The 26345-nt window shown below is 39.9% G+C and overlaps 1 protein-coding gene across 2 annotated transcripts in view; it reads left to right on the top strand.

The window, feature by feature from the left end:
• The window catches only part of ARMH4 (armadillo like helical domain containing 4), a 142093-nt gene extending 122387 nt beyond the window's left edge, over window positions 1–19706 (top strand). Inside the window, exons 6-8 of one of the 2 annotated variants that reach the window (XM_059890294.1) lie at window positions 10739–10770; window positions 18570–18704; window positions 18949–19706. In XM_059890294.1, coding sequence (XP_059746277.1) covers window positions 10739–10770; window positions 18570–18704; window positions 18949–19014 — 233 coding nt within the window. In that variant the 3' untranslated portion in view covers window positions 19015–19706. 2 annotated transcript variants of the gene reach the window in all.
• Window positions 19707–26345: the final 6639 nt, after the last annotated feature.

Genomic DNA, 26345 nt, shown 5'->3' with positions numbered 1-26345 from the left:
TATGTGAGGAGCAAATAATTATAGATAGGGTTTGTGTGATTTTAAAGCAGGTGAATTTAGCATCATTAGAGAATAATCTGTAGCTGGAAAAACTTAAGGTTCTTAAAAAAAACATGCATACAACATTTAAACCTTGGTACATTTTATTATTCTCAAATGTGTTATATAAGTTGGAAAAAAGCTTTGTCTGTTTCTTGGGCTGGAAAAGGCACTTATGATTAAATAACAAGAAAGAAAAAGAGCTAGTCTCCATTTATTTCTTGACATTACAGAAACACTGTAATTGAAATTTAGTTATATATGCTTTGAACAAAGGACTGTATTCTGATGTTTCATTTTTTATAGGTGGAACATACATTTCTCTTTTCATTGATTAAGATAAAAATCAGGTTTCAAACTTTACTGAAAAATGTAAATGATGTTGAAAATTTGATTATTAAAGAGAGATCTGATTTATAACCTTTTCAAAATTGAATGTGAGCTACGTGGAATTGGCTGTGAAATACACCTTGCACAATGCTGTATGGAAAGGGTATGTTTTTAAAATTCAAGTAGCCTGAAGTCTTTGATTAGAATTCATTTAGATAAATGAAGATGGTTTTTGCTCTGAACTTGGCCAGCTTGCTTGTCTTTCTTGCTTTTTTACTTCTATTCTTTTCCAGAGAGTTTGTTTTAATATACAAAAGGAATAAAATTAGTATGCCAAAGTGCAGGCCTGCCTGTATGGTTGGCAGAATTAGACAAGTGTCTTAGTTTGCATTCTCCCTAAAAGCAAGATGGTGCTAGGAGTTTATTTGGGACGTGACCACATGAAGCATGGTGAGGGAGTGTGGAAGTAAGACGGGGAGAGTGGGGAGCCGGTGCAAAGGGGCAAGCTCGTGCGTGGACTGTTGCTGGGGGTCCTTCTTACTGGAGATTCTCTGAGGAGCTGTGTGGGACATACCTCGGGGATGAGGAAAAGGAAGGAATCTCCCCGATGTGGTAGGCAGAATGATGTTTCTTCCAAAGAGGTCCACATCCTAAGCCCTGGCACCTGTGAATATGTGACTTTACACAGAAAACTTTGCAGATACGAGGGAGTTAAGGACCTGGAGAGGGAGAGGTTATCACAGGGTCCTTCTAAGAGAGAAGTAGGAGGGTCAGAGTCAGAGAAGAAATATGACATAGGAAGCAGAGCTTAGAGAAAGAGAGAAATTTGAAGTGCTGTGCTATTGGCTTTGAAGATAGAAGTAGAGGCCATGAGCTGAGGGATGCAGACAGCTGCCAGGAGCTGGAAAAGGCAAGAAACATGTTCTTCCCTGGAGCTTCCAGAAGGAACCAGCCCTGCTGACATCTTGATTTTAGCCCATGAGACTGATTTTGGACTCCTGCCCTCTAGAAATGTGAGAGCAGAAATTTGTGTTGTTTTAAGCCATTAAATTTGGGGTAGCAGCAATAGGAAACTAATATACCCACCAAATAGCAGGCCTTGTTGATTGAGGATGGCCTCTAGGGCAGTATTTCCTTGGTGCTTCTAGCCATCTGCACACAACCTCCTATGATGGATGGACAACCTCAGGCAGAGAGAGCCTGCACAGGGTGGCAGCAACTCTGCAGGGCAACCTCTGCATGGGCCAGGGCACCAGTGGGCTTGGCTGTACCTGGACAAAGGATTTGATGAATAGAATGTGAAAACATCCTCATGAACACTTGGAAATAGTTATGCTGGGTTGTTTCATATCAACAGTCCAGGTTTCTGAGCCCCTCTGACCATTTCTCTGCTGTCTCTTCTCTTCCCATTCTCTTCTGATGGCCTTTAAATATTGGGGTTCCTAGGCATTATGATCTTGGTCTTGTCCAGTCTTACTCTGGGATGGCTGATTGTATGTGTCAACCTGCCTGGGCCAACTTGACTGGCCAAAAGCTGTCGAGACACTTTTTTTCCAGGTGTACTTGGAAGAGTGTTTTTGGATGAGATGAACACTTGGTAGATGGAGTAAAGTAGATTGCCTTTCCTAATGTGAGTGGCCCTCATCCAAACAGCTGAAGGCCTGACTAGAATAGGAAGGTTGACTCTCTTTTGAATGAGAGAGAGTTCCTCCTGCCTGACTGCCTTCAAGCTGGAGCTTTGGTTTTTTCCCTATCTTTGGACTTGAACTGAAATATCAGCTTTCCTGGGTCTCTCGTTTGCCAATTCACCCTGCAGACCTTGGATTTGTCAACTTCCATAATTGCATGAACCAATTCCTTATGATATAACCCTTTATATATATAAGTGTGTGTGTGTGTGTATGTGTGTGTGACATTTATGTATATAAAACATGTCTCTAAGCATAAGTTTATATACATACATACATATATATATATATATATATATATATATATATATCATAATAGTTTTGTTTTTCTGGAGAGCCCTGTCTAATATACACTCTGTACTCCAGGGTGATTTTCTCTGCTCTTAGCTTCAGCTTCTATCAATAGACTGGTCAAACCCAAACCTCAGTCTTTAGCCTGGGTTTCTCCATATCTACATTTTAAACTGCCAATAGAGACAGCCCCATGGATACTGTGTAGATACTTTAAACTCCACATGTTCATAGTAAAACTCATTGTCATTCCCCTAGGAATCTGCTCCTGCTTTCTGAATTCTTTTTGCACCACATCTCCATGTACTCTGATCCCATCCTCAATATCCTCAGCACTGCTCATTATGAGTTTTAAACCTTCAGGATTTCTGCCATTTAATGCTGTTGTTTCCCAGTGGAGGGCACACAGGGCTGGCACACAGGGCTGGCACCCAGGGCTGAGGTGGAAAAATGCCGTAGCTGGGAAGGAACTAGGAGATCATATTCTCATATAAACACACACACAGGGCAGGTGGAGGGAGAGAAAAAGACAGACATATACAGAGAGCAACAGAGCCATTCAGACATGCAGAGCCTGATAGAGAGGAAAAAGGCGGGGGTCGGGGGAGAGGGAAACACAGACTACAGTTTTATATAAAGAGATAGAGAGTGGGAGACAGACCCATGTAGAGGCAGAGAGGGAACGTTTATCAGAGAGAGGAAACAGGGAAGAGAATGTTAGAGAAAGAAGGAGTCAGAATAACAGAAGTGACCTGATACACACCATTCCCTAGAATTTGAAAAAGCCCCACTGTGTCTCCTGATACGGTTATCCTGGCCCACCTGCCCACATCCCTTCCCAGAACAACCCACTGGCCTACTGGATAGGCGTATGCTTTACAGCCATAGGGTTCAAATTGCAGCTCAACCACTTTTTAGCTACATGACTTTAAGCACTTCATTTAAGCTTCATTTTCTTCATCTGTAAAATGAAGGTAGTAATACCCACCTTGCAAGCTTTTTGTTAGATGCCCAACAAATAATTATTAGTTCAGCCAAATCATGATATCATCTGGCTCCCTTTATTGAAAGGGAATTTGTATGTGTCTGCGATAAATATAGCTAATAAAACATTATTATCAGCCATAAAGGAAAATTAAGAATACCCTTCTAAGCAGTATGGGAGACTTTTCAGCTACAGTCTATTAAAAACCAGCCATACTTACAATTGACAAGATGCATGGAAATGTTTTTTAATCTGCAGTTTCTTTTTTATCCTCTCTGTCTTCCCTTTTTACAAACTACTATACAGCTGTGCTCATTTCACATGCTGCTAGGAAGGTTGTGCTCAAAATCCTTCAAGCTAGGCTTTAGCAGTTTTTGAACCGAGAACTTCCATATGTATAAGTGGAGGTTAGAAAAGGCTGAGGAACCAGAGATCAAATTGCCAACATTCACTGAATCATAGAGAGAGCAAGGGAATTCCAGAAAGACATCTACTTCTGCTTCATTGACTACGCTAAAGCCTTTGACTCTGTGGATCACAACAAACTGTGGGAAATTCTTAAAGAGATGGAAATACGAGACCACCTTACCTATCTCATGAGAAACTTGTATGCAGGTCAAGATGTGACAGTTAGAACTTTACTTGAAACAACAGACTGGTTCAAAATTGGGAAAGGAGTACCTCAGCGCTGTATATTGTCTCCCTGTTTATTTAACTTCTATGCAGAGTACATCATATGAAATGCTGGACTGGATGAATCACAAACTGGAATCAAAATTGCTGGGAGAAATAGTAACAACCTCAGATAATGCAAATGATACCACTCTAGTGGCAGAAAGTAAAGATGAACTAAAGAGTCTCTTGATAAGAGTGAAAGAGGAGAGTGAAAAAGCTGGCTTAGAACTCAACATTCAAAAAAAACTAATATCATGGCATCTGGTCCCATTACTTCACGGCAAGTAGATGGGGAAACAATGGAAACAGTGACAGACTTTATTTTCTTGGGCTCCAAAATCACTGTGGATGGTGACTGCAGCCATGCAATTAAAAGACACTTGCTGCTTGGAAGGAAAGCTATGACAAACCTAGACAGAGTATTAAAAAGCAAAGACATCACTTTGCCAACAAAGGTCTGTATAGTCAGAGCTATGGTTTTTCCAGTAATCATGTATGGATGTGAGAGTTGGACCCTAAAAAAGGCTGAGCGCTGAAGAACTGATGCCTTTGAATTGTGGTGCTGGAGAAGACTCTTGAGAGTCTCTTGGACTGCAAGGAGATCAAACCAATCAGTCCTGAAGGAAATCAACCCTGAATATTCATTGGAAGAACTGATACTAAAACTGAAGCTCCAATACTTTGGCCACCTGATGCGGAGAGCCGACTCGCTGCAAAGGACCCTGATGCTGGGAAAGATTGAAGGCCAAAGAAGAAGGGGGTAGCAGAGGATGAGGTGGTTAGATAGCATCACCAACTCGATGAACATGAATCTGAACAAACTCTGGAAGATAGAACAGGATAGAGAACCCTGGCATGCTGCAATCCATGGGGTTGCATGGAGTTGGACACAAGTTAGTAACTGAACAAGCTAGGATAGGGCAAATTGTTGTTCCTGGAATACCTGTATGCAGGAGGGCTCTGGTGAGTGTGATGGAGAACTTGGTTTTAATAATCGTAGTCTACTTTTTTTGCTTTTCATTAGACCTTCCCCTGCATCTGGTTGTTTCCTTACAGAAGGAGATCACAGGCCTAATTATATTGCTATATTTTTGTTCTTTCATTCAGTGAATTTTCAAGAAACAGAATCAGTAGGATGATAATGAATCTGTAGCTATGGGCTGAGGAATTAACCAAGTGGAAGGGCCTCACCTTCTTCTGCTCCCCACTATCAGCAATCTAGTGCTAACCTCCATTTGCAAAGGTTTACAAAATTTTGTAGAGCCTTTGGGGGTAAAATATGTTTTTTTTTTAATTTTAAATATACTAAAAGATTAGAAATAATTTGGAAAGTCTTAAAAGTATAGAAAACAAAAAATCATCCTTAATTCTACAACTCATTGATGACTTCAGTTAACCTTTGAAGTACATCATTTCAATTATACATATAAAATTTTTTTTCTCATAACATTTTTATCCACAACTGAGTTTACATTATACATATGCTATTTTTTCATTTGCAATATATAATGGGAACAACACCATACCATTAAGTATTTTTCTTTAAATAATGTTAATTTTGTAGAATATTAACTCTGTGGGCATAGCCTAAAGTTTTGTTTCCTTTTAAGTGTTTAAACCATTCCTTTATTGCTGAATATTGATGCTGTTTCCATGTTCTTCTCTATTATAAATAATGGTGCAGTGAAAAGAATTAAATAAAAAATTTTTATGCATTTCCATGATTAACTATATAAGGTACATTGCTTCTACAAATGAAACTTCTGAAAGCAAAATTCATACTTTTTTAAAAGCTTTTGATATCAATTGCAACTTCTCCTTGCAGCTCCAAAAAGTCGTGCCAATTCATACCTCTTTTTTCAGTGTGATTTCTCTCTGTTAAAAAACTGCAGTTGTTGGTTCTCTTCTTCATAAAGAATCATATTTTCTTTTTATTAAAAATCTTTCCAACATTCTCTCTTCTAGCTTTTGCATTCTCTTATTGATTTCTAAGTTTCAAAGCCATCATTGTGTTAAATTTATTTTACACTGCCTTGAATATTTTGCTGGAAACAGTTTATAGCATCTCCATGAAAGAAAATCATGTTTACTCAAAAGTTGTGAACTCATTTAAAAGCAATATACAATTGCTGAAAAAGGAAAAAGCACTTACTGACCAACACCATGTCAGGGACCTTGGTGGATGCCTGAGAAACACAAGGTGTGATCCGTAGGGGTCTCACCTTCTCAGCTGGAGAAACAGAACCAAGTTCACATACTCTGAAGAGTAATTTTTCTCAACCTTGTTTAGATCCATGTCCCCTCAAACACCATCTCACTGTCTCTGGTGTCTCACTCACTTCCCAAGAAGAATTTTCCCAACCTTCTTTCTGTAGTTCCTATTATAAACCACATAACTAGACCCATTGAATGTGTTTTTTCAGATTATCTGTGCACATCCCATGCTGATATGACTTCCCTCCCCTAGTGAGAAATTCCTATGTTAAGAATCACTTAAAGTGGGGCTCTGAAATTTAAGAACCCAAGATCTGGACAGTTTGCCAGTGAGACCTGGCTTGATAAAGCTTGAGTTAAAACATTTCTCTTGGCAGTGAATTTCCTACAGTTGGAAAACTTGTGAGTGCCTTGGACCCTGATGCCATCTCTGCCTCTTTTCCCTCTTCTCTAACCTACCTGGGCTGCCATTCACAGGTAGTCAGCCGGCCCCTGCTCACCTCCTCCATGAGGGTCTCACACTAGCAGTCTGCTCCAATCTCTCTTTTGCTAGTTTTTTAATGTAATATCCAGCTGATTCCCGGATTCCAGACATCTTGCTTCTGAAGTAATTGGCTCTCCTGCTCTGTTCCTCATTCTCAGTCCCTACCTTGCTGTTGTCATCCACGTCTTATAGATCTGATGTTCTAACCTGTTTTCACTGGACTTAGGTCCCCATGCCTTCTACTGAAACAGTGTTGACCACAATGCCTGGCCAGTGCACTGTATGTTGTAAGTATTATTGAAGGATTAATGAATTGGAAGCATTCTCTTGCTTGAATTTCACTTTATGTCTTGGGCTTCAGTTCAGTTCAGTTCAGTCGCTCAGTTGTGTCTGACTTTTTGTGACCCTATGGACTGCCAGGCATGCCAGGCCTCCCTGTCCATCACCAACTCCCAGAGCTTGCTCAAACTCATGTCCGTCAAATCGGTGATGCCATCCAACCATCTCATCCTCTGTCGTCCCCTTTTCCTCCTGCCTTCCGTCTTTCCCAGCATCAGGGTTCTTCTCCAGTGAGTCAGTTCCAGTGATCTGTGGCTTGGTTCTTGAATTTCCTGCACTTTCTTCCCTTGACCCCTGTATTATTCTGATTGAGCACCACCATCTTTGTCTGAATCCCAGTTGAGTCTTCCCTCAGAAGGAGTGGTGAGAGCAGGACAAACCCAAGAGGTCTTCCCAAGGTCCTGCCGTAAGAAATTGAAGCTGGGAACTGAAGGAGATAGAGGAGCCAAAGATATCTCCACATCTTCAACCTGAGAGAGCAGAACAGCGGTGGTATCGCCAAAAGAAATGGGCACATAGGAAGTCTTATTCCTGCAGGTTGTTAGTCAGATGGGGGTTGGAGTTCCAGTGGCTCTTTCCTCCCTGGAAACCATGGTTAGTCTCTTAGTTTTTCTGAGTCTCAGTTTCTTCTCTTCCCTGAGCATCATCTTACCTGACTCTCATATTTATCATTAGTTTGCCAATCAAATGATTCAGTACGTCTGAACATGCTTGGTAAGGAGTAAAGCCGTTAGCTGTCATCACTGTTGTTGCACATGGTATTATTAAAGTCAGATTGTAAGTGGAGACACTAGCTTCTTGGGTAAAATGTGTTTGTGCCAGGGGTCAGAAAGCTGTGACCCCTGGGTCAAATCTGGCCTGCTGCCTGTCCTGATATAGCCCATCAGCAAAGAATGTTTTCCAATTTTTAATTTGGTTGAAAAAAATCAAAAGAAAAATATTTGTGATGCAAGAAGATTATATGAAATTCAAATGTTGGTGTCCATAAATAAAGTGGATTAGAACAGAGCCAGACCCACTTATTTATGTACTATTTTCTATGGCTTGAGGCATCAGCAGAGTCGAGTAGTTGTGACAGAGATTGTATGGCCTGCAAGAGCCTAAAATATTGACTTTTAGTAAGAGCTCAGCAGCCTTGGCCTGCCCATTGCACTCTCCTACCTCTGCTCTCTAACATTGATTCAACTGCAGAATTTCCATTGAGCTTAAAAACTGACAAAGGTGAAGAATAAAAGATAAGGAGAGGCCCCAACAACTGTTTCAGCTGTGGGCAGGACCTTTCAAGGCGGCCTCCAGAGTCAATTATAGGAACATGGAGCAAGCTGCAAAGCCATTAGATGGAGCCATGTGGCCACCAGCTGACCTCATACTCACGTTCTGCCTCCCTTGCATCCTCCCAAGAATTTCTGAACCTTCTTAATGATCTTCTGGTATGATGTTGAAAAGGGATGGTGGGAGGACATCGGCCTTGTTCCTGCTCTTAGTGGAAAAGCTTCTAGTTTCTAACCATTAAGTATGATGTTAGCTGTAGATGTTACCAAGTTGAGAGTTCCCCTCTATTCCTAGTTTGCTAATTTTATAAAAAATGAGTGCTGGATTTTGTCAAATGCTTTTTCTGTATCTATTGATATGATCATATGATTTTTCTTCATTAGCTTGTTGATGTGATAGATTAATGGATTTCCAAATGGTAAGCCAAACTTGCATATCTGGAATAGATTCTTTGCATACATTTTTGGTTTTGATTTGCTAATATTTTGTTGAGAACTTTTGCATTTGTGTTCATGAGAGATACTTGTCTGTAGTTTTAAAGACTATCTGGTTTTGGTTTTAGAATAATGCTGACCTCATATAAAGAGTTAGGAAGTTCCCTTCTGCATCTTGTCTTCTGGAAGAGATTGTATAGAATTGGCATAAATTCTTCCTTAAATGTTTTAATTCACCAGTGAACCTATCTGGGACCTGCTGGTGTTCTGGAAGGTTTTTAATTATTGATTCAGTTTCTTTAATAGATATAGGCCTATTCAGTCTTTTTCTTCTTGTGTAGGTTTTTGCAGATGTATTTTTCAAGGAATTACTCCATTTAACCTAGGTTACCAAACATGTGGACATATGGTTGTTCATAGTATTTCCTGATTATCCTTCTAATATCCATGGGATCTGTAGTAATGTCCCACTTTTATTTTGGATCTTACGAATTTGTATTTTCTCTTCTTTCAGTTAGCTTGGCTAGAGGCTTATCAATTCTATTGATCTTTTCAAAGAACTATCTTTTTTTTTTTTCTTTTTTTAACTGAAGCATAATTGACCTGTAATACTATGTTAATTCCAGGTGCATAGCATAGTGATTCAGTATTTCTATGTATTACAAAATATTTACTATGGTATGTCTAGTTATCTGTCATCAGACAAAGATATTACAATATTACTGACTGTATATTCCACATGTTGTACATTTCATCCTCATGACTCATTTATATTGTAACTGGAAGTCTGTACCTGTTACTCTCCATTCAGCCCACCACTCCCTCCCTTATGGCAATCACTGTTCCTTCTCTGTATCTGTTTCTATTGTTTTCCTTTTTTCATTTGCTTTTTTTTAGATTCCACGTGTAAGTTAAAATCATACATCATTTTTCTTTCTGACTTATTTCACTTAGCATAATAACCTCTAGGACCATTCATGCTGTTACACTGAAATCACAAGAGATTTTTCTTTTTATGGCTAGCATTCCACTGTGCATAATATACCACATCTTCATCTGTTCATCTGTTGCTGGACGTTCAGGTGGTTTCCATATGTTGCCCACTGTAAGTAATGCTGCAATGAACGTAGGAATGCATGCATCTTTTCTAATTAATGTTTTTGTTTTCTCTGGAGAAAAATACTTAAAATGGAATTGCTAGATCTTTTTGTAGTTCTGCTTTTGAGGACTCTCCATACTATTTTCCATAATGCTTGAGCCAATTTGTACCACCAACAGTGCACAGGGGTTTTCTCCACATCCTCACCAACTTGTTATATCCTCCACGCTTGTTATTTCTTATCTTTTTGTAATGGCCATTCTGACATGTGTGAGGTGTTCTCTCATTGTGATTTTGAGTTGCATTCCCCTAATGTTGAGTAATGGGGGCTTTTTTATGCTGAGTATCTTTTCGTGTGTCTTGGTCATATGTATCAATATATCTTTGGGAAAATGTCTATTCAGATTCTTGGTGGGATTGTCAGTCCTTTTGGTGTTGAGTTAATGAGTTCTTTGTATATGTTGGATATTAACCCCTTATCTGATACATCATTTGCCAATAAATACCTTTTCCCATTCAAAAAAAAAAAAAAGAGAGAAAATGTCAGTTAGAAATGAACTTGATATTTTGAAGGTGTTTTTCTCACTCATCCCCCACACCTCCCCCCAAATAATAGAAAATGCATTTAGCAAAGAAAAATATTCTCTGTTCCTTTAACAATGATGTGAGGGATATGTTAGTGTTCTTTTTTGCATTTTTAAATGAGAATAAAAAACGATTACTGTCATTATGTTAATACTGTTGACCCTGTCACTGTATTTCATACAATAAAATATTCATTGTATCAAATTAACTTAGTACATGAAATATAAATTACCAAATGAACTTAACACATGAAATGTAAGTAGAAAGATGGCTATTTACATTTTCTTCTCTTATTTTCCTTAGTGAGAAGCTGGATGGAAAAGCTAAAAGACAAGGTAAGAGAAATACTTTCTTCCTTTGGATTTATTTTAGAGGGCATAGCTTTGTCAAATAAAAGATCTTCAGAATAATGGAGCTTTATATCATTATTCTGATTCTGATAACCTGTGCAAAGATCCAGGACCACTTCTGGGTACCCAGCAAGAAAGAAGACCTTCCCTTTAAGAAGGGATGCCTTATTCTTTGGAGTGCCATTCATTCTTCTGGAATGTAATTCCTGATATATACAACTGATAGCATCCTTGACATATCAAGGTAGAGTTCCTTTTAGGGAATTTCAGGAGTGTAATCCCATTCTAGTGGGCATTTTATGTCCCAGTACAAGGATCTTTTAAATCTGATCTTCCTGTATGAAGAAGAAATACTTTGGATTTTGGAAGACATTGATTTTTCTGACCCAAGGACAAAAATTGACAGATCTGACTTAAGAATAAAACTTTGTGGTGGAAAGGGCATCCTTCACGCATAGTGGAAGGTGAGATTAAAAATCCCCGAGCACCTGAGCACTCTCTTTAGGCCCACTTTTGTGTGGTCTATCATAGTGCTGCTGCTTACTGAGTGACAATGAGCTGACCTATCTAGAAAGGCCAACTATAGAAAAATATTTTCCACTCTTGGATTCATTCTGTCATCAACAACTGTGATTGACAGTATTAACTTCCTTCCAGGTTCATGTTTTTCATTTTCTTTTAATTTTCAACACTCTCTAAGGTTTCATTTTTAGTGCCTTGTAATTTCAAACTGGAATTACTCATAAAAATATTGGTGGAATTTTGAACTCCTTGCAGTAGCCTCTGTCAGATCTAATTACTACAACCCAGCTCAAATTTCACTGGGGGTATAGTTAAATGGAAATCATTTCAACTGCCAGATAGGAGTTACTTCCAATTCACCTGTCTTAGAATATACATCTGTGGATAGTATTCCATATTTTTTTATTATTTGAGGTCAGTTCCTCTCATATTTGAATGATTAGTATTTATTTTGCTACAGTTTAATGTTAAAGGATAAGAGAAAACATTCACTAGTAGTTAAAATTGTATGATTATATTAATTATTGTCAGTATTATTTTTCTACTTCTCAGAAAATTTAGACTATATGATTTTTACAAATGAGATTATTTGATGTTCATACATATTTAAAGTGATATAGAAGAATTTTAAACCTGTTGACATTAGTGGAAGCCATTTTCACATCTGTAATAGGTTCAGTTGTCTGAGGGAAGTATAATCAGAGGACTGAGCAAGATTTGGGGTAGGAGAAGCTCAAAAATTCAGAATTGAATATATTTACATTGGTAGTGCTTCATGCTATTTTTCAGAGGAAAATATAATGCAATGAAAAGTAAACAGGCTTTGGTAGTTTAATCTAGGGATCCATATGTCATTGTTTCTATAGAAAATGTCCTTCTGAATTACCAAAATGGACAAAAGCTAGACTTAAGAAAATAAATTTTGGCACATAGCCTGTTTTGAAATTGAATGTTGCAGAGTTTCTTACCTGTGTATATATATAGCTTCGCCACTTTGTTTAGAAATCTGGGTAGCTTTAGAGAAAGGCTATATTTTCTCTTCCTGTGGACCCTTCCTTCTTATCTTTTCCCAAAGGCCTAGCACCCTCTCCTTGCTCTATTTCACCAAGAGAGATAATTTTGTGAATGGTTTTAGTTTTCTGAATTTAAGTTTTTCCAGCCCTTTCTTCACTGTATTCCATAGTATTTTTTCAGTTATGTCTTAGTTTTAAAAAACTGGAAGAAAAATAGCTGAAACTCCACCAGGTTTATTTGTTCTATGCCTTGTCTATATTTTTATTTAACTATATTTTAAATTGAAGTATAGTTCATTTATAATGTATTATTTTCAGGTATATAGCAAAGTGATTCAGTTATACATATATACACTTTTCAGATTATTTCTATTGTAAGTTATTGCAAGATATTGAATATAGGTCTCTGAATATAGTAGGTCCTTGCTATTTACCTATTTTGCATATCAGATCAGATCAGATCAGATCAGTCGCTCAGTCATGTCCGACTCTTTGCGACCCCATGAATCACAGCACACCAGGCCTCCCTGTCCCTCACCAACTTCCGGAGTTCACTCAGACTCACGTCCATCGAGTCAGTGATGCCATCCAGCCATCTCATCCTCTGTCATCCCCTTCTCCTCCTGCCCCCAATCCCTCCCAGCATCAGAGTCTTTTCCAGTGAGTCAACTCTTCGCATGAGGTGGCCAAAGTACTGGAGTTTCAGCTTTAGCATCATTCCCTCCAAAGAAATCCCAGGGCTGATCTCCTTCAGAATGGACTGGTTGGATCTCCTTGCAGTCCAAGGGACTCTCAAGAGTCTTCTCCAACACCACAGTTCAAAAGCATCAATTCTTCGGCGCTCAGCCTTCCTCACAGTCCAACTCTCACATCTATACATGACCACAGGAAAAACCATAGCCTTGACTAGACGAACCTTTGTTGGCAAAGTAATGTCTCTGCTTTTGAATATGTTATAGTAGTGTTTATATGCTTAATTTTCTATTGGAGTATGATTGATTTGCAATGTTGGGTTAGTTTCAGGTGTATAGCAAGGTGATTCAGTTATACATATACATATATCTATTGTTTTTCAGATTCTTTTCCCATATAGGTTATTACAGAATATTGAGTAGAGTTCCATGTACTGTACAGTAGGTTCTTGTTGACCATTATTTTATATATAGTAGTGTGTGTATGTTAATCCCAAGCTCCTAATGTATCCCTCCCTGTATCCCCCCCACACTAACTCCTTTGGTAACTATAGGTTTCTTTTATATGTCGGTGAGTCTGTTCCTATTTTGTAAATAAGTTCATTTGTATCATTTTTAGATTCCATGTATAAATGATATCATGTGGTGTTTGTCTTTCTCTGATTTACGTCACTTAATATGATAATCTCTAGGTTCATCAATGTTGTTGTATTTGTCTTATTTTGTCTCTTTCTTGGAGGGATTCAGTTTAACCAGTTCCCTCCCTCTGGGAGTAAAATATTATACACTTACTTGATAAATAATGCATATGTGTACACACATATATGTGTGTATATATATATACACACACACACACACATGCACACGCACGTATATATATCTTGGGCTTCCCTGGTGGCTCAGACAGTAAAGAATCCGCCTACAATGCAGGAAACCCGGGTTCAATCCCTGGGTTGAGAGGATCCCCTGGAGAAGGACATGGCAACCCATTCCAGTATTCTTGCCTGGGGAATTCCACGAACAGAGGAGCCTGGCGAGCTACAGTCAGTGGGGCCGCAAAGAGTCAAACATGACTGAGCAACTAACACACACATACTTAACTTCCCCTCTCTCTCTCTCCCCCTCTTTCTCGTCTTCTGTCTAGCTGGCTAGCTAGCTATCATCTATAAAAGTCTTGTTAGTCATTACCTTCAGAAACTATTTGAGAGTGAAACTATTGCTGTTTTGATGAAAGTCACAGAATCCTGGAGAATTGAAAACTAAACTACATATTTAACTAGCTCTTCAGTCAACCCATAATATCTATTCAGTTTTGCTTCATTTAATTGTTCCTGATGTTGGTGTCCCTGTTAGTTGGATTCTAGAAGGAGTGGTAGGTATTCTCAAAAGTTCTGAATTATTCCTTTTGTTGTTGTTGTTTAGTCTTCCTGTATTAAAGTGAAGTCACTCAGTCGTGTCCGAGTGTTTGTGACCCCATGGACTGTAGCCTACCAGGCTCCTCCGTCCATCAGATCTGAATGGCAGACAACCTCCGATGGCAATAGCTTAACCAAGAGAGAAGTTTGTTTTTCTCTCATTTATGAGTCTGGAGGGAGCAGTCAGGGTCAGTGAGGAACGACGCTATGAAGGTGCAAGCTCCTTTTATTTGATGTTCCATCATTTGTGACCTTGATTCTCACGGTCATCTCATGGTTCTGGATTGCAGTTAGGTCCATATTCAGTCAGAAGGAAGGAGGAAAAAGGGAGGCTACAACATCCCTCCCCTCTTAAGAAGGAGGAGAAGAAAATGACAACCCACTCCAGTATTCTCGCCTGGAAAATTCCATGGACCCAGGAGCCTGGCGGACTACTGCCCATTGAGGCACAAAGAGTCGGACATAACTAAGCAACTGAGTGCACACACACACACACACACACACACACACACACACTTCACAGCAGCGATTCTCGTGTATAGTCTGGACCAGTGGCATTGTGTCACCTGAGAGCTTGTTAGAAATGCAAAATCCCAGGTCCCTAACTAGACCTACTGAATCAGAAACTCTGGGAAAGGGGTCAAGAAATCTGTGTTTTAACAAGTCTTGCAGGTGATTCTGATGCATGCTCAAGTTTGAGAAACACTGTTAAACAAACCTCATAAAGATACTTATGAATTCAGTAGACTTTAGGCAGAAAACTTTACTTTTTCTTACGATTTCTTGAAAACAAGTGTTTCTGAACAAAAACATTAGCCTAAGAAAGGATGACTTTCTCATAAATACAAAACAAACCAAAACCAAACAAAAAAACCCAACTATATGCAGTAAACTTTATCTTATAATCCATTTTTTAATTTTCAAACTGTTTTTTGGAAATAATTTCAAATTTACGGAAAAGATACAAGAATAAGAATAGTACAGAGAATACCCCTGTTCTTTTTATCCAGATGCACTTGTTCTTCCCATGCTGCTCCATTTGTTTTCTCTTTTATTGGCTGTCTTCCTACCTCTGCCCTTTTTTCTGAGCCATTTGAGGGAAAGTTGCATACATTATGGTCCTTTTACACCAAATCCCGATATTTCCTATGATTAAGAATATCCTATTAGCAAACCATAGTACAGTTATCAACTTGAGTACATTTAACATTGATATCATACTTTTTATCTGTTCTGGCATCTGGACTTCAGGCTTAGTTAACAGACCCAAAATGACCTTCATAAAATAATTCTTCTCGAGTACAGGATCTTGTCTAGGTCATATAACACATTTAGTTGTCAGGATGCTTCAGTTTAGTTCAGTCGCTCAGTTGTATCCGACTCTTTGCAACCCCATGGACTGCAGCACGCCAGGCTTCCCTATCTATCACCAACTCCCGGAGCTTGCTCAAACTCATGTCCATCGAGTTGGTGATGCCATCCAACCATTTCATCCTCTGTTGTCATCTTCTCCTCCTGCCTTCAATCTTTCCCAGCGTCAGGATCTTTTCTAATAAGTCAGTTCTTCACATCAGGTGGCCAAAATATTGGAGCTTCAGCTTCAGCGTCAGTCCTTCCAATGAATATTCAGGGTTGATTTCCTTTAGGATTGACTGATTTGATAGTTTTCCTTAATGTGGGCCATTTGTATAGCCATCTGTTGTCTTTTCTGATGCTGATATTTGTAAAGAATATGGTACTTTAGAAAACAGAATGTTCAGTTTAAGTTTATTGGATGTTTGCTCATGATTAGATTCAGCATTCTCAGTTGGAATATGCATGATTTCAGTTCTGTCCTTCTCAGGGAGGTAGTGTGAAGGAATGGGCACGTGCAATATTTCTGAACAGAGAAAAGGTGCTGGGCACAATTCATAGCTTTATATGCAGATGCATCTTATTTGTTTTCATTTCTGCAGGAAACAAGTCATGGCAATTCTAAAAAAAGAGGTTATCTTCACTTAGTTTTGAATGAGGAATGGTTAAATTACATTTGAAGAGGGTAGGTTTCTTTATTCCCTTCTTGTAAATTACTTGTAATTTCAAAGCACAGGCAGATCACACACACACGCACACACATACGCACACGCACACGCACACATACACACACAGGAGGGAATGAAGAGAGGAGAAAGAGATTAATTGAATTTTTGTAAAGTCTACATTATTTAAAGCTCTGGAAATGAGAAGCCTTAATGTGTAAATAAGAAATATGCAAAGAGTGACACATTTTGTAATATTCATGTTTTTGGTGTGGGCTTGAGTTACAGAATGTTAAGAGACCCACAGGTTGATCAAGTTGAGCTTCCAGAAAGCTCAAGTATCATCCTTTGAATGTAGAGCTCTGTATTAATAAGGTCTAATCTACTGGGCTTAAAATTGATCATACATTAACATGTATGTGTATTTCCATGCACTGAGAATGGTGATGTAAAATGAAACTCGTAGTTCTGGTGAGAACACCCAGATTTTGTTATTGTCCAATATTTTCCCACATGGAAAATTACATACTTTTGTAAGCCTTATGTAGATGTAGAAGAACTTTAGAAAAAGTTTGGGTTTTGGCAAAGCATATTAATTTGTTGGGAAATGACTGGGCTTTGTTTCTTTGGGAAAAACAGTATGCTGAAGAATGATGCTATATTCTCAAATTAATGAAAAAAATTCCATATTGTGCTCTAACTCAAGACTCTGGAAAACAGAACGAGTGAATGAGCTGGCTGTGTACAAGAGGATGCTGCAGTTTTGTAAGGTCTTGTCTGTTCCTTTGATTTACTTCTAGAAGTGTTGGGAAAGCATCACAGCCCGCTTACTTCAGCATTTTTTAGAAAACTTTTATTTTTTGTTCTTCTCTGTTTTGGGCTTATTCTGAAAGATACTGTGCTATATTAAAAGTTTTAGAAATAGTTACATAAGTGAACAAACTCATAGTTTTTCTCCTGTAAAATAACGTCTGTCTAAAGTACTCACTATAGTATTTTTTGAATTGTTAATTATTTATGTTTCTTTCCCCGGGTAGGCTTCTAGAAGGGGTCGTCATGGAAGATAAACCAGTGTCGTGTTTCTCCATGAAGGGCTGTGGTTATTCATAAACCTGTATCTCTCAGGTGTCTTACTGGCCAGGATGCAGAAATGACCCTTCCTTAGGGTGATGGCCTGGCCCTGAATTTGGGTTGGTTCTGCACTACTTACTCAAGTCCAGGGATGTGTGGAGATCACGCTGGTCTCTTAGGACCAAAGTGTCCATAATAACACCTTGGAGATGTTGGAGACTGCCATGTTGGAAATCTCCAAGCTCTTTTGGAAGTACCAGCACTGTTAGCAGTGATATTTCTGGCTTCTGTCACTTTCTTTCTTTGGAGCCTGGGACACTCAGAATTCCCTGCCAGCCCTCAACTTTGGTCTTGTTCACTAGGCAGATTTTTTCTTCTGTATAAATGAATCCATCTACATTATGTGCAATTCTCTCTCATCCTTGTCTTTTCTGCTTGGCCTCCAAAACCTAACATCCTTTTTTCCTCTGCAGGGCCTTCTCTTCCCTGCTGTCTCTAGAAAGCTCTCTCTTTCACTCATGTAGAAGCACATTCCTCTTTCCTTTCCTACCATGATGCAGCTAAGATTGTAAGAGGGGAACCACCAAAGTCAAGGCCCCCATTTGTCCCCCAAGAAACACAATATTCCACTGAGCAATGCCCCCCAACCGTGTCCACCCCCACCCCCCCAGAGCTAGACTCAGGCTGCTATTTGCAATTTATAGCATTTTAATAGTCCTGGCAATTTCAGAGGCTACTTCATCCATCTTTAATACAAATTATATTTCTGTCACCAAAACCTGATGTTGACAAATGTGCATAACCAAGTGGCTGGAGGTGCCACCAGGTCTGGCTGATTTATTGCAGTATTTATATGTATATGAAATATCCAAAAATAGTCATACCTCTCTGTTGCCTTCTCCCTAAAAGTGACTTTATTCCAGGTGCTACTTTAGAACAAAGCTGACAAGAGAATTCAAAGTGTCTAAAAACCCCGCTGCCCTCCAGCAGAACTGGGAAACCCAGGGCAGTGGTCTGCTTAGCATCCTAATGCAGGTTTCCTTTCCCATGCAGGCAGGATATATGTCTGGGATGTTGGTGCCCGTAGGGGTTGGGATAGCAGGAGCCTTGTTCATCTTGGGAGCGCTCTACAGCATTAAGGTTATGAATCGCCGAAGGAGAAACGGCTTCAAAAGGCATAAAAGAAAGGTATGGAATCCGCAACAGCAAAACCTAGTCACTTTCCCAACTGTTCCTCGCTTTTCTAATTTGCTTAATAAAGCACATGGGGCTTAATGATGCATGAATGGTACTGATGTGCCCAGTGGTTCCGATGAGTTGCTGCAGCTGCAACCTCGGCTTCATTTGTTCACGTGTCTTTTAAAGGGGACCTGTTCCTTGGCTTTGCTCTGCAGCAGGAGTGTAATGCTTTTCTGTTTTCTTTCCCCAGCAGAGAGAATTCAACAGCATGCAAGATCGAGTCATGCTCTTAGCCGACAGTTCCGAAGATGAATTTTGAACTGAACTGGAGTTTAATTGGGAGAGTCAACGTGATGTTATTATTTTTTATTTGAGGGCTAAAAAAAAAAACAACAAAAGAGAACAACATTCTGCCACATTGGGGCTGTCGGGCCATTGGTCTCACTGTCTGCTGGGTAGTAGATTTTTCTTGTACTGAACAGAAAAGGCATGCTGTATATGACCTGTGATGCGCAGTATTTGTTTTTATCCTGTAGTGAATTTTCCACAGCCATGGGCTACAACTCGTAAATATGCAGCATACATGTTGTTCAGTAGGAGTTGCTAGGTTAGATAGAGTAAATATTTTGCATTTTTCCACAGTGTCTTTCCCTTTGTTTGGATTATCTGTGCTAAAGTGTAACAGTTCTTGCTGCCAAGGCACACTTGACTCTGAAATAGAAATCTTAACAAAGAAGAACTTGTGATGATTGCTCAACCTACTTGAACCCTTGGTTTGTGTGGGCCACGGCACACACTACATTCGCATCAAACCTAGCAGCAACTCGGAATGAAATCTTTTTCATCAAGAAGATCTCTCAGCTCATTAGGATATATGTAGATTTGTACGTACCTTACATTATGTACTTGAGTCTCCTGGTTTTATTATTTTCCCCCTTCTTTTTTATTCTCATTCTTGACAAAGAAAAAAATGCACTAGAAGTAATGCATTAAATTGACTCTTGGTCTTCATGTAAGCTTGCTTTCTTAAATAGTATGCTGCTGCTGCTAAGTCGCTTCAGTCATGTCCGACTCCGTGTGACCCCATAAACGGCAGCCCACTAGGCTCCTCTGTCCCTGAGATTCTCCAGGCAAGAACACTGGAGTGGGTTGCCATTTCCTTCTCCAATGCATGAAAGTGAAAAGTGAAAGTGAAGTCGCTCAGTCATGTCCGACTCCTAGCGACCCCATGGACTGCAGCCTACCAGGCTCCTCCATCCATGGGATTTTCCAGGCAAGAGTACTGGAGTGGGGTGCCATGGCCTTCTCCGCTTAAATAGTATAATTGAGTCCAACAGATGTATCCATAGATTCTTACATGTTTATCATTAAGAGAGATCCTTTTAGTATATCATTGACTTTGTCAAGAAGAAATGAGGAAGAAATCAAGAGGAAAAGGAGGGTAGGTAAGCTCCCAGAGCGTTTGGCTCTTCTCTTTGGCTCTGTGCTTGTGTGGCCACCATTCTGAATTATTCAGAGCACTGCTTTTCTATATCTGCAGTCTTGGTCCTTGTATGATTGGACCACCATTGGTTCTTGTTTGGCTTTATTAGAAAACCGCGTTCTCTGGTAGGAGCAGGCTCAGGAGCTAAGAGTCCTGGCACAAGACAGAGCTTATGAAAAACCAGCCTCTCTCAAGGTGACTCACTGTGGAGATGCTGGACTGCGTAGATCATGTCTCATTTCCCGTGGAATGCAATTCCTTTTCTCCAGGTATTTGGGATTTTAAGAAGTGCAGGTTTTGGGGGTATTTTTTTGACTTCATCACATGGCATTTGGAACTTCCTCAACCAGGGATTTAACCTATGCCCCTTGCAGTACAAGTACAAAGTCCTAATCAGTGACCACCAGGGAAGTCCAGGAAGTGGTTTTGGGTGAAGACTTGGCTCATTAGCGTGGAAGAATAAAGGTTACTAATAACACTGTCCATGATGTTTTACAGCATGGAGAACTTGTTCAAATGTAATGGGGCCTGCTTTGCTGTTTGCAAGGAAAGCTACACAGTTATTCCTCAAAGCTGTGTATGTTTTTCTTCTCCCATTTGACTGAAGACAGAACTGAAGCAGAGAAGTGAAATGATTATCCAAAATTGTACCCAGAAAGAATCAGGACTAGAACCCACTTGGACCCCACACCATGCACCCCTATCTTCAGCTCAGTGCCCTTTCCACATGCTTTAGAAGAACCAACAACATTGCAGAGTCCTTCAAAACCAAGATTCTAAGGAAATAGCTTCTTGACCCAGGAACACGGAACACAAGTTTCTGTCTTTGTTAAATGAACGACGTCTTACTAATTTCTCTCATCAGATCAGATCAGTCGCTCAGTCGTGTCCGACTCTTTGCGACCCCATGAATCGCAGCACGCCAGGCCTCCCTGTCCATCACCAACTCCCAGAGTTCACTGAGACTCACGTCCATCGAGTCAGGGATGCCATCCAGCCATCTCGTCCTCTGTCATCCCCTTCTCCTCCTGTCCTCAATCCCTCCCAGCATCAGAGTCTTTTCCAATGAGTCAACTCTTCGCATGAGGTGGCCAAAGTACTGGAGTTTCGGCTTTAGCATCATTCCTTCCAAAGAAATCCCAGGGCTGATCTTCAGAATGGACTGGTTGGATCTCCTTGCAGTCCAAGGGACTCTCAAGAGTCTTCTCCAACACCACAGTTCAAAAGCATCAATTCTTTGGTGCTCAGCCTTCTTCACAGTCCAACTCTCACATCCATACATGACCCCTGGAAAAACCATAGTCTTGACCAGACAGACCTTTGTTTCTTTTTCTCTCCCACATCAGCTGTTTTCCTTATAATCACATAAATTTAAGTATCACTTGTAGGTAACTCATAGAGAAACCTTTCTTGAATTCATTCTTGTGAGAGAGAGCTGGCTTACATGAATGATTTTATTAAATAATTCTTTTTGCCAAGAAATACAAGCAAATGGGCTAACTTGATCAAGAGAATTTAAAAGCTCTGTATAGTCAAATAGATGTTAGAATAGACACACATGCTCAGGGTCAGGTTTTAAAAATAGAGCTCAGAACCGTGACACTTCAGGATTTTGTTATTTCATGAGTAGAGACATTCTGATACTACAGAGGGTACGTTTGCCCTTTCTGAGAGCAGCCTCTTGCTGTAAGTGTTCCTAAGGTAAGGAGGAGGTGAGCACAATGTATCATTACTGCCTTTGTGTTCTTGACAAGCTGTTTGTAGAGAAAACACAATAGGCCTGTCTATGCAGTATCCCATGGGTGATACTTATAGCCATTCCTGCCTCAGGCTACTCTTAGTCTGAAGATCACGGTAAATAGGTTGAACCTTCAAACTGTAGTATAATAAAGTCACCAGTGACAGACGTATATTATCACTTGTCCAGAGGGCTATGGTGACTTGTTTGTGCCTTTAGGCCTAAACAGAAATGTCTCTGCAGTTCTTATGGGGGCAGGTGACTGTTTAAAGAGAAAGAGATTACTTAGATCCTAGCGGTTTGCTATACGAAGCCATTTAAACACCTGGGTTGAGTGGAAGGTTCTATGGATCGCTCAGCTAGTGTGTTTTCCTCGCTGCCTGTGGCTGTGGAACAGTGGTGTTCAGTGGTTGGTTTGGGTTATTCAGAGGAACGGAGAAGATTGTCGTTTTCTAAACAAAACCTGGGATTAGGGTTGCTGCCCCGTGGAGGTGCCTGCCAATGGTTATGCTGTAGTTCAGGTCGAGAGTAGTAAATCAGGCACTGATGGGTTTTTGTATGCTTATATTTGCGTGTTAAAAATAAAACATCAACTCTTTATTCAAAAAACTAAGCTTAAAACGTTTAACAACTAAACATATAACGCCGTCTAGAGTTGGAGGGTGGTGACAGATGCAGTTTCAATTGCTAACACCTGCCCCTCTGAACTGAACTGACCCGGTCAGAACTTCAGGTGTCCTGCTGTGGGGCTAGGGACTGTGTCTTATTCTGAGGGGTAGGCAGGGTTTCCCAAATTCTCTGGCTCCTGAGAATCACCTGGAATACTTATTAAACATAAATTCCAAGGCCCCTTCTCAGACCCACTGAATCAGAATCTCCAGGGGAGGAGCTTGGGATTCTCCTGTCTGGGCAAGTGTGAGGACAGCTAGAACCTCTAGGCAGAGAACAGCTTCCTTATTAAAGGGACAGGGAGAGCAGGCCCCCGGGGAGAGAATCTGCCCTAGTCAGCTATTCATCAATCACACCCACCGTAGTGCAGCAGGGAAAATGGGAGGCAAGAGGAAAAGGGTGGAGGCTTCTGGAGCAGGGTCCCCAACCTCTGGCATCTAATACCTGATGATCTGAAGAGGGGCTGATATAGTAATAATAGAAATAAAGTGCACAATAAGTGTCATGAGCTTGAATCATCCCCAAACCATCCCCCAGCCCCCTCCCCGAAAAATTGTCTTCCACAAAACCCATCCCTGGTGCCAAAAAGATTGGGAACCGCTGTTAAAGAGTAGAGTGCTGAGATAGAGGGAGAGGGTTCCTCCTGTGCCCCTGGTGTCTTTCTCTAATCAGAAGACAATACTTTCCTTTTAAACCTCTGCTTTTCCCTCTTCTGTTAGTTGCTTCTCTCAGTAGCTGCTGGCTTAATTCATATGCAATATTTGGAGTTAATTAGTATCCCAGGGAAACAGATTCCCTGAGCAGTGCTTTAGCCTTGGCTTCAGCTCATAAACTGCCTCAGATGCAGTCTTGCAGAAACATTTTCTTAGAGTACCTATATCTCTTACACGGGTCAAAAATGTTATGGGGAAATTTTTTTAAAGCACAGTTTTAGAACACACTGAAAGTAGTTTTAACGTGGTCAATCAAAGATAGTTCTTTTTTTTTTAGACTTGAAAGTGAACATTTATTTAGAATGAAAATTCCCAAATTTTATAAAATTGACATTCCACAAATGTACAGGAAAATTATATTTTTATTGATTAACCTCATGGTATACCTCTCGTACTTTTTTTTCCTGACCTTTTTGGCTGCACAGCCTCAAAGGTGGTTCTTTATTTCATCATTATTTTTTTTTAAGTGGCTAAAACTTAGAAGTCAAAATGTCATAGAGGTATCCCTTGTGCTTTTCTCTCTGTAAAGATATCTTCTTCACATGGAGTCCAAACAAAGCCCCTTAATGGGAATCACATCCACAACTTAGGGGAGATGCATCAGATCATCCACAGGCATTGTAATTTCTGTGTAAATAATCAGTGTTTCTACCAGATGCCAAAGAGTAGCTTTTGGGAACAAGATACATTACTTGGCACAGGGTTTTAGCTGCATGACCTTTTGGCAAGATAGGCTTTGTTTTGAATACAAGGAAATCTGAAAAGGCAGGATTACAACTGAAGAAGAAAAAAAAAAGCTCTGCTTTTGAGGGCATGTGAAGGTATCATTACAAGGGAAAACTATGGGTAGAAAATGGAAAAAAAATCATAATACAAAGCAGATGTCAAAAGGGCACAAGACATTAGTATGTGCTAGAGAAGGCTTAAGTTCTGATGCTTGGAAAAATTATAAAGATAAGTGACAAGAATGCAAATGAAGTAGACTGTTAGCAGGGGAAGAGGCCATAAATCTATACCAACCTAGGTCTCCATCCTCTCCATCCAAGAAAATGACCATGCACTAGGTAGAGCAGACATGGCTGGGATCTCATTGAAATCCGCCATCAATGAGATGAAAAGAGCTTGGTTATTGTAAATAAGCTTAAACTCAGTTAAGTTTCTTAATTATTCAAAGTTCAAATAATTGAATATACGTTTTTAGGAAGGAAATAATTTGAAAACAAAATAATAGTACTGACTTACTAAAAGCTTGCTTACTTACTTATTTGTACATTTAGTATCTCTCATTAGAAACGCACTTCCTTTTGGGAGGAAGCCATTAGACTGAAGCTGGGGATGGACAGAGCAGAGACATCTAGTTATTTGCTTTGATAATTATCAACTTTGGCAGTCAGCATAGCTGGAAACATAATTCCGTGGCTTAAGTTCTATATGCAGAAAGAATCATCAACATTCATTTTGTAAGCCACTGTTAGCTGCATAAATGCAGCTGCTAAGTCGCTTCAGTCATGTCTGACTCTGTGCGACCCCATAGATGGCAGCCCACCAGGCTCCCCCATCCCTGGGATTCTCCAGGCAAGAATACTGGAGTGGGTTGCCATTTCCTTCTCCAATCATAAATGCATTGGCCTTATCCTATTTGGGGCATCTAACTCCCTATTGATTAGCTCAAATTTCTATTATGTGTATATAGGAAAGTGAGGAAGGAAGACCGAATGAAGGAAGAAAGAAATTTCCCCGTCAATAGCAGCAAAAAAAAAAAAAAAAACAGAGACCAATCACATATTGTTCTACTTTGTTTAAAAACATACACAAAATATTGGGGTTAAAAACCTCTCAAGTAGTTCACTTAGTAAAGCAAAGATCTTAACTTGCCCTCCTCAAAAAGCAGCAGCATCAATAAACACATGATCACTGTTAATTATTTGTATTATAGTGTATAAATTCTCATCCTCAGATTAGTTTCCAGATTCAAGGTTCAAGACTGATGATGCTCAGAAGTGAACCTTTGGTGGGATAAGGATGGAGGAATTGAAAAGGAGTGGAAACAGAAGAATTAACTGCAGGGGGAGAAATCCTCTTATTTTCCTTCTCAAGGTTCACAGGTGAGGGAACGGAGAGCAAGCAGAATGGAAGGCCAGTGTAGTGCTCACTTGAATGATTTTATTGCAGTTGAGGCACGTGAAGAGGTCTGTTGCTCTGGTCCTAAAAATATGAACCTGGTAAGAGGTCAGACGCTTACTCCTTGGAAGGAAAGTTATGACCAACCTAGACAGCATATTAAAAAACAGAGACATTACTTTGCCAACAAAGGTCCGTCTAGTCAAAGCTATGGTTTTTCCAGTAGTCATGTATGGATGTAGGAGTTGGACTATAAAGAAAGCTGAGCGCCAAAGAATTGATGCTTTTGAACCGTGGTGTTGGAGAAGACTCTTGAAAGTCCCTTGGACTGCAAGGAGATCCAACCAGTCCATCTTAAATGAGATCAGTCCTGGGTGTTCATTGAAAGGACTGATGTTGAAGCTGAAACTCCAATACTTTGGCCACCTGATGTAAAGAGCTGACTCATTTGAAAAGACCCTGATGCTGGGAAAGATTGAGGGCAGGAGGGGAAGGGGATGACAGAGGATGAGATGGTTGGATGGCATCACCGACTCAATGGACATGGGTTTGGGTGGACTCTGGGAGCTGGTGATGGACAGGGAGGCCTGGCGTGCTGCGATTCATGGGGTCGCAAAGAGTCGGACACGACTGAGCAACTGAACTGAACTGAAGAGGTCAGAAAACTGGGGTTTTATTAACCAGCATCATGTGCATCTCAGTATTGTCTTCCTAATTCACAGTGAAATGAAGAAACCAATTGCGTTAGAGACATTTCTCCAATTTTATGCCTCCCAGCATGGCTATAGAGTTCGTGTATTTTCAGACTTTTCATGACCAGACAGACCAAAGTATACATTCAGGAAAGTGTAAGCACAGTCTTCCAAAACAGAAAGGTGTTTGGATACCTGATATCCCAGTCTTTTCTTTTCCAAAAAGTGATTTTG

This window comes from Bos taurus, chromosome 10, assembly GCF_002263795.3.
Source record: "Bos taurus isolate L1 Dominette 01449 registration number 42190680 breed Hereford chromosome 10, ARS-UCD2.0, whole genome shotgun sequence".
Taxonomy (NCBI): Eukaryota; Metazoa; Chordata; class Mammalia; order Artiodactyla; family Bovidae; genus Bos; species Bos taurus.
The sequence above is the reverse complement of the archived record's forward strand: the minus strand, read 5'-3'. Positions and strand labels throughout refer to the sequence as shown.